Raw genomic sequence first — 9,361 nt, forward strand, 5'->3', positions numbered from 1 at the left:
ATTAAACTATAAAGTTTGTGCGGAGGTGGCGGATGGACATTAGGTTGGGTCAACCAATTTCAGTTTTAGTCTGGCAAACAATTTGTACTCCAATCCATAACTAGATTTCTTTTGAAAAAAGTGACCCGAGCAATAGATCATGGAACAAAGGCACTAACCGTTGAAGAAATTCCATTTGTGGCACATTCGCCGATTTTTGGCTTGCCACGTACAACGGCAAAATGTATAAATAATGTCTTGTCGCTAATTTCATAGGAGTTATTAATTAATGTATGAGGCCGAGTGTTTCTCTGATTTGTCTTAGAGTTCGTGGCTAGTAGCTCGGCCATCTGCGGTCATTCCCATCCTCATTTGTATTCCAATTCCAATACCAATTCCAAATACAAATACATTGAGAAATACAAGTCCAAGTCCAGTTGATGTTATGCTAATCGGAGGAGGATGTTGGGGCCGAGGGGCTTTACGACATGTTCTCTGTATAAAATTAAATATCATTTGATTGCCTTTGTATATGAAGGGGGATCGCAAAGCATTTTTCTATCTTATTTCCAGTTTTTTTATTTCGCTTATTATTATTGTTCCCTTTTGGAGCCAATAAATACTAACCAACGAAATTTGAATAAGAGTTGAAATTTCTTCTTAGTTTGGAAAGTTCATTGCACCGAAGAAAGATGTGGAATGAATGTGGTTTATTTTCGGGAACTTGGTTACTACAGACTCAATTCAGTTGATTTGCAAATTGAAAGGAAACTCCCTGAAAATATTTTCTAGATTTTACACAACAGGATTCAATTCCAGTGATCGTGAATCTAATCAGCAGGTGCCGTCTGATCGTTCAGTCCAATTATGGCCAACATAAACTGGAATACCCAAATCGCATTTGTCGAACGTGATTTCGCACTCAAGATAGTTGCATCTAGGACAGATTTTCCGCCCCCGTTGTCCTTCGTTTCTGGGAACTGCGATTGTCCGAATGCATTCCCTCCGAGTCCTTTGTTCGCCACGTATCCTTGGACGTGCGTCCTGCCAACGTGTTCTTCCTTTTTCGAGATTACCAAATTGTCCCACATATGAGCAAGTGCTCTAATTTTCTGTCTCATTTGGTGAAGGATGAATAGAACTAAAACCTTTTTAAATTCATGGTAATTCATGTACTTGATTCAAGATAAGGAGAGCAGTTTAGCATTTAAATGGAATAATGCCAATTGTGTTCATGGATATGTACATACATAAGTTACATATGATTTAGGTCTTATTTTCTCGAAAAAAAAGGATTGTGTTTATTGTTTGAGCAAATGCTTGAAGAGCTGAGAAATTATTTTATGTTTATTGATCAATGTATTTTGATTCATTTCCTTTTGGAAAAACGGTTTTTAAAAAATGTTAAACTTCAAAAAATTAAACCCAAACGATTTTTAAACTATTTTTAATAAATATTAGATCAAGAAAAGGTTCAGTTAAGAACTGTAAAACTTTCATGAAATTAATAATTTTATAGATCATTCTCTGTGAAAAAAAAAAAACATTTTTAGACGATTTTTTATATAAAAATTAGGCTAGTATAATTATCTGATTGCTAAGATCTTGATTCTTTTTATGGCACTTAAAAGAAATCTTATAGTTACAACACCTCCCCCAATTGCAACATTTTTTAAAAATGTATGTATATATTTTTTTAAAAAGAAAAAGTTTAGGAAAGTAAAACTAAAAACATTGTGCGAAATAACTGATTACTGCGGAAAACACTTTAGTTAACATTTTCAATACTTTCAACAAAAAAAAGCGAAAATACCCGCAAGTAGTTTTTGTCTTCGCACAAAACTTTGTGGCACTTAAATTCCTTATTGGTTCACATTTTTTACCTTCAATTTGGCCCGTCTCGTGGTGAAAATTACTCACAAAGTTTTCCAATGAAATGCATGAGTAATGCGAAAAGAAGTTGGTGGAAACTCGCTGCGCAATCACAATTATTTTGGCTCCAGCTACCAAATAATGGAGGCGAAACCCTTTTGGCCTTATTGCCACTGAATGGAATGGATGAATGGCAGGACCCGGGGAATGTTCACGGGCATTCGGAGGTGGTGAGTCAGCCGAGGAATCAGTGGAGGAATCAGGGGAGGAATCAGCGAAGGCATCTGGCAAACAGGAAACGGGCAACGCGATTCCGCGGAAGGAGGAGCAAAGTGCCTGCAGCGCGAAATGTTGCACCATGCAGCCAGAACAAAAGGTTCCACCAACACCTATACACCCATACCCACACATACACCCATACACACACACATGCACACGTGACTCGGATATGTGGGGATTTCGTATATCCCCGCGAGGGGGTAATAATAAAAAAGATTCTTTATTTCAGCGGGAGTAAATGTCTGAACAAATTTGAGCTGCAATGAGCACAGAAGGCAATGAAGAAACACTGAGATTGCTTGGCAGCAGATTGCAATATCAGACAGGGCTCGTTAGACCAGATGAGATATATATATGTGGGATAAATACCCCCGCTCTCTTCCGTTGCGAAAAGCTGAATTCTGCAGAAGAGACCAGCGCCAGATACAGATACATTTCGACCTTGAAAATGCAAACTATGCCGGCTGAAGAAGGCGCTACAAAAGTTGGGCAACTTTAGCGGGGGAAGTGGAAGGGAAAAGGGATTCTGGGAGTACCAGGTCCTATCATCTCGACCCATGGGCCCAGATCGCAAAACGAGTTTCGCTGCATCTGTGTGAGCGGAGCGTATCTAACAGATACATCCGCATCTGCACAGACACTCCGGTGGAGATACATGGGAAAAGTCAGAGCGAAGAACCGCAAAGCAAAACTCGGTCTTTGTGCCAATAGAACTTAGAATGCGGTAGGACAACCAAGACGACAACCGAGATGAAGAAGGCGAACAACGTTGCCGACAGACCCTGCAAGTTGTTATTCTGTTGCTCTTTTTTTTCTTTTTTGGGTTCGATTTGTGGGGCACTGCAGGAAACGATTCCATACTTTAAAGTACACTTTGAAAAATTGCAGAAAAGGGTAAATTACTGGTTGTAAATTTCATAAAAATTTACTTCGTTGTTTCCTAAAAAAAATCCTCTAAAAAAAAAAAAGAACTTAATATTACAACCAAAAAAATGAAGTCAATGTTTCAGTTTAAATAAAAAAGTAAAAAATGTATCTTACACCGAGTTTTAAATAGTAAATAATTTTATTTTCATTCAGATTTTTCGAGCCACCTTTAGTTTTAAGCAACGTTGTTCGTGTTTGTATCTTGTATTATTTTTATTATATTTTTAAATTAAAAAACAATATATTTTTTAGTGTAACTCCGACTCTGTCCTTCACCACAACAAGGCAATTGTGGGAATTGGGAGCGAATTTTTCTTCTAAGCCCATTCGCATGTGTGTCTTTTTCATTTTTTTGGTTTAGTTCTGGGTTTTGTTTTGGTGCCAAAGTCTGTGTGGGGGCGGCGATATGCAAGATTTGATTTTGACTTCACATGCACAATGAATATTTCGACGTTTGCGGCACATTCAAAATTTAATTAACTTCATTTATTTACCCGCAATTTTGACACATTTCAAAATTGAATCCAAGACAAGTTGTGTTCGCTGTCTTTCAAGCAGTATTGCAAAAAGGAATGGAAATTTTGATTTATAAGCGATATAAGTACAAATTCCGACTAATGACTTCCTTTGCTTATCGAAAAAAAAGGAAACTGGAGAAAGGAATATATACAATGTTGAGCGTAAAATCTAAATAAAGTGAAATATTTTGCTAAACTTAAATAATTTTTTTAACAGCATTTTATAATTTCTTTCTCAAAGGACTTCCTATGTTTTTTATCTTGAACAATTTTTCGGCTTAAAGTCTTTATGGCTGTGATGTATTTGTCACTCTAAAGCCAGGCTATAAACTCCTTCAAAGAAATATCTTAGCTTATTTTCAAGGAGCTTCGTATTCGAGTCGCCGAAGGTGGAGCAATCAGCTACTTATCTGTAAATCTGAATTCGCTGAAATCGGCGAAACCCCAACTATGCATTATAGCCACTGGCAAATCGGGCTATTACATCCCGACATCCCGACCAGCGAGCCTGTGGGATCCGAGTTGTCGGAGTGGGAATGACAATATAGGGCTTCCATAAAGATGAGCGTTTTATGCATCCTTAACTTACACTCTATTTTAATTGCCGCACGATCCCGAGTGGCCGGGCCAAGTCAAGGCACCAGTCCCTCGGATCCTCGGATCTCATGTGCAATTAAACAATCCGAGGAAGGGAAGGGAGGTACGGAAATGGGGATCCAGAAAGGGGTACCTGGCAAAAGCAAATTTACGTCCGCTGTCAAGAGGCAGCGACGTAGCGTATTTAATATTTTTCAGCGTGTTTTACCTTTTCATGTTGTGTCATCATCAGCTTTAGCATCTTTAGCCACCGAAGAGAACGTCGTAGCCGTCGTCGTCGTCGGCGGAGAAGATACAGATACGATGCGATCCTGTTCCTCCACAAATTTGTACGCTCAACTACAAACTAAAAAGTCTTAAAGTCTTAAAAGCATTTGCGGCCCAAAAGGCAGCGGCGGCGAAGGCAGAAAGTAAACACAATAAAGGCATAAAAATTGCGAGTGAGCAAAACAAATAAAAATCGAGCAGAGCGAAAAAGATGCGAAACAAAATGCTGACCACTGACCACATGGGCGGGGGGTTAAAGGGGGTCAAGGGGAGGGGGGCGGATCCCCCTCACAGGGGACAGCACGTTGTTTTGTATCTGTGCTGCTCATTTGCACTTGGAATACAAAAGATACATTTTCGTAAGACCATTTTGACATGACAAGATAACGACAAGCAATCCGACCGAGCGACTCACCAGCCGAAGAAATCAGGAGGGGGTTCCCCGCCAAGGGGACACCCTGTACCGCTCATTGGCTCCTGGCTCTCCCGACCAGCCCCACAAGCCCGACCTTTGGCTGAGTGTTTCGTATTTTAATTTTCATTACGGCCACCTCGGTAAAGCCTTACAGCACTCGAAAAAAGATTCAGATTCATATCTATATAGCCATATTTCAAATTTATTTAAACTTAAATTTAAAATTAATCTACTAGGTCCGATTTCTTACATCTCTGTACAAAAATTAGAAATAAGTTAGAGACAATTGAAACAGAAGTCACTTTACATTTGATATTATTTGTTCCTTAATTTATTTACTGGATTTCCTGCAAATTAAATTTTGGATACTCACACAGTCTTAAGACCAACTGGGAACTTGGGAATTACAACAAATCTGTAAATGTAGAGTTCTGGAAGAACATAAAAGTAAACCTCAAAGCCACCCTTGAAGTAATTAAAACTCAACACTGCAATATGAACACAGATTAATGTCTATCTGTTAAGTTTCAATTGAAATTTTTATTTCATGTACTTGTTAAGATATAACTTAATCTTTAAATGCAATTAATTTCTCCCAGTGCTGTTTGCACTCTTTGCCGCCACCTTTTATCCACTAAAGGTTCTTGAGAAGCTGCGCCTGCGACGACAGCAGCGAAGTTCGCGCAGGCAGCGCAAAAGTGAGTATTTCCAAGAAATTGCAAATTATTTTTGAGCCGAGCGCCTGCGCCTGCTCCTTGTCCGCTCAGCTCCCCTGGTCCCTGGTCTCTGGTCTCTGTTCTCTGGATCCCTGCAGCTCCTGGAGCCTGAGCTCAAGCCGAGGTCCCGTCTCAGTTGCTCGGCAGAAGCCGCCGCCAAAATGAGTTAGCATCCCAAAAAGCCAACCGGCTGGCTCTCGTGTCTGAGTACCGACTGTTTCCCTCCACCTCCCCGAAGAATCCTCGAGATACTCGTACTTCTGCCCATTGACACTTCTCGTTCCGCCATGCCCCGATCCTCAGGTGGCTTTCTGTCCAGCCAGCCAGCCATCTCGACCATCAAGTGCCCCAACTCCATGCTCCCTTCTCGCTCCCTCCATAAAGTCGTGTTTATGCCTTCTCATAAACATTTTTATTTTAATGATTTTTATTATTGCGCACATTCGTTACTTTTTATACATCCCCGGCGAGGATCTCTTCTGGGGCCTCGCTGGCGTATCGAATTTGATTCGGCCGCCTCGTGTCCCCACAATTGGGTCCTGATCTTCGCCGGCTAAGTAGTGCGCCTGTACCTGCTGTCCTCCTATGCAAACACACATAAATTTATTTGTTTACTTATCCCTGGAAAAATACGCATTCCTGAGATATAGTTGGGGGACACCTAACATACTTGGTGATTCTGGTCCTTTTGCCAAATATCTATGTGGAAAAAATCTAACATTGCTTTCTTTTTATCCTAAAAAATTAGCTTTACCAAATAATAATCAAAATATATTTTTTAATACATTTAAAATTTTCCAAAAAGTAACTCATAATAATAATTATAATAAATAATAGTTTTCCCAATTAGAACGAATTTTAAAATTGATAAACATATGTTTTCTGTATTATTGGTGAATATTATATTAAACAATACATATTTATATTTGGGAATAAAACCATATTATAAGTAGGTACTAATTTTCCAAGCGGCGAAAATAGTCAATGGTTTATTCAATTCTAAGAATTGTTAAATCTTTAAATACATAATATGCTTTTTTAAGGAAGTAAAAAATTGTATGGGGGGTCAAAAATCGTTATGAAGGCTTGGTTCGATGAAAAAACTCTGGATCGCTTATAAGGATCCACCGGGACACCTTTCATGTGGCAGGGATCGGGATACGGGATAAGTTGATGGCTGAGCCGCGGCAGTCTCTGCATTTGCAGCCAATAAAAATTAATTTACGTTCGATTGCAAGGTTTTCGCGTTCGGATCGAGAGCGCCGCCGCCGCCTCCGTTGATGACACATAAAATGCCACATTTACGGCCGCATTTAAGACTCGACTCGGTCGCTTCACTTTTCGCCAACATAAAAATGTTAACTTTGAAAAATGGCGATTTCCGGGAGGGAAGGGGGAAATGGGGTAGAGGGGAGCTCAGGCAAACCTTTCAAAGTCGCTCACTCGGATTGCGCACTACTTGCCTAAAAAACCCTAAGACGAAAACCGAGAGTAACCGCCATTGCAGTTGGCCATTTGGATTATATGGCCCCTTGTCTTATCCCCCCTTATCCCCGATGACTTGAGGTTGGGAATGGGGATCGAGAAACCTTTCCAGGAATCGGAAACTGGGATCGACCGCACACCGAATGACGGCTGCTAATGTCTTCCCTCTGGACAAGTCTGCAACTCGGCACATCCACCTTGAAGCTCATTGCTTTTGCTTTGATGTTTGCTCCGTTCGCCTGCCAGAAATTAATATCCGATTCGTTACTGATATGATTTGCCCAAAAAAAAGGTATTAAGGACATGGGTCGTCAACAGCTGTGATTTATACAATGCAAAGGCAAATTAGTTTCGCCTACATCTATGTTGCTAATTTGTTATAATTATTATTATAAATTTCCATTTCATTCGTATAGCAATTTATACTACCAAAAAAATTTTAAATGGAAGCTTTATAGATAAAGTTTTTGTAGACGATCAAGAGTTTTCAATAAAAAGGATGAATAATAATCATATATTTTACATTTTTAATTACAAATGTTCATTGATAAATTAGGTGTTTTGGATTAACATAGACTGTTCAAAAAATGTTAAACGACAAAAAGAATGTTTACAAAAATTGGCATGGTTGTGGCACAAAAAATTTGGTGATACTTTTAATCAATATCTGATTCCATTAATAGATCGAAAAAAGCTTAACCCAATGACCATTACAAAAACATAATTTATTTGCAATAACAACGGCTCAGAAGCTTAGTTTATTTATTTGTATGTCTAGGGCGCTTTAAAGTTGCCTGAAGCGTATTTGGTTGAACTAAAAAATTATCTTCGTCAAAAAAGAAAAGTCGGTCAGTTAGCGGCGATTGTTCTCCTCCAGTCGGGCCACTGTGCGTCTTAGCTCCACGAGTTCCGCCTGCAATCGGTCCACGGAATCGATTGGTAGTCCACTACCTGCTGAAGGAGCCGCAGGAGGAACTTGAGCTAAAGGAGGTACTAAAGGAGCTGCGACTCCTCGGCCAAATGGGACTGCACCCTCTACGCTGGCAATGGAGAAGTTCGGGTGAATTTGAGGAGTAGTGACATGTCCAGGGACCGCGGAAGTCCCTCCGGGAGTTGAAAGGGGGGCTGCCCCAGGCCTTCCTGGCGCTGGCGAGCCATGAGCTATGACGGACGGTGGGATGCCCCTATGGTTGTTTATTAGCTTTTGCAATTTGGTCACGGCACTCTCCCTCTGCGATTCCAACAGCAGACGCATTGCCTCCTGGTCACCGGATCTGGCCTTCTCCAGTGAATCGGATCCCTCGTCGACGAGCACATAGTTGAAGACATGAGCATGGGTTCCAGGCTTTATCCGGTATATTGGCTGACCACCATCGCCACCAGTAGCATGTGAAAGTGCCGGTATATCGCCCATTTTTGCCATTTCACCGCCCACTTGAAAGATCGATGTGTGCCCGTTGACGACCAACGGCTTGGGCATTATGTACGGTGAGGACACAAACTGGGAGCACTTCCTCTTCGTTTTGTCAACCACAGTGGCCACTTTGCAGCCGGCGGTGCTGCAGGCGCGCAACGGAAGCAGTGCATCCCCGCCAGAAGCCGCATTTGCCGTCTGCGATGAACTGGACTGCTGCATTTCGGGGCCAATAAATCGATGAATCGATGGAGTATGTCGTGATGTCTACTCGTTTACTATTAGGGTTAGTCTTTTCACTCACGGGCAAACTTCTTATTTAACTTAGTTGCTTATTTTTATTTAAAATCTTCTGCTAAAAATCAAATTAGCATCGTCTTGTTTGCCTTAGTGTGAACGTATCCAACTAAAGCTGGTGGCTTGCGAAAAATAAATACCGAAAAATACCAGCACCCCAGTGCGCATGTCGATAGACCGATAGGTAATTGGCGGGTTATTTGAAAGTCAGTTAGGCTTTTCACAGTATTGCTGCTATTTCCGCTTTTGAAATGATTTAATTTAATTTAATTTCTTCCATGTTATTAAGTTTGTGTGAATATATAAAACATGCAAAATTTCTAAACTGTAAAAAAGCTTTTTAGGCTACCAAATGGATAATTAAATAAAAATATTTTTACTTCTTTCCTAAACTTTTAGCTAATTTGACCTACATGTGATAATATATTTGGTTTTATAATAGGTATTGGAAATTTAAGTTGAATAGATTTGTCGGTAAAAAGCATACCTAACATAACTATAATTATTTTTAAATATTTTAAAAAATTGGTCGAAAATGCAAAAGTACAAATTGAATAAGGTTAATTTGGGTGTCTGGTTAACAAATGAAGTGAAA

The 9,361-nt window shown here is 40.0% G+C and overlaps 1 protein-coding gene across 2 annotated transcripts; it reads right to left on the bottom strand.

Moving 5' to 3' along the window:
- Positions 1-7,759: 7,759 nt before the first annotated feature.
- LOC108100045 lies at positions 7,760-8,861 on the bottom strand. Of its 2 annotated transcripts, XM_043209343.1 has the most exons (2): positions 8,774-8,839; positions 7,760-8,685 (listed from the first exon to the last, which is right to left on the bottom strand). In XM_043209343.1, exon 2 carries the CDS (start codon positions 8,533-8,535, stop codon positions 7,909-7,911), a length of 627 nt encoding a protein of 208 aa, XP_043065278.1. In that variant the 5' UTR covers positions 8,536-8,685; positions 8,774-8,839; the 3' UTR covers positions 7,760-7,908. The 2 variants fall into 2 exon arrangements, with proteins under 2 accessions (XP_043065278.1, XP_043065277.1); XM_043209342.1 differs by having other exon boundaries at positions 7,760-8,861.
- Positions 8,862-9,361: the final 500 nt, after the last annotated feature.

This window comes from Drosophila ficusphila, unplaced genomic scaffold (assembly GCF_018152265.1).
Source record: "Drosophila ficusphila isolate 14025-0441.05 unplaced genomic scaffold, ASM1815226v1 contig_855, whole genome shotgun sequence".
Lineage (NCBI taxonomy): Eukaryota > Metazoa > Arthropoda > Insecta > Diptera > Drosophilidae > Drosophila > Drosophila ficusphila.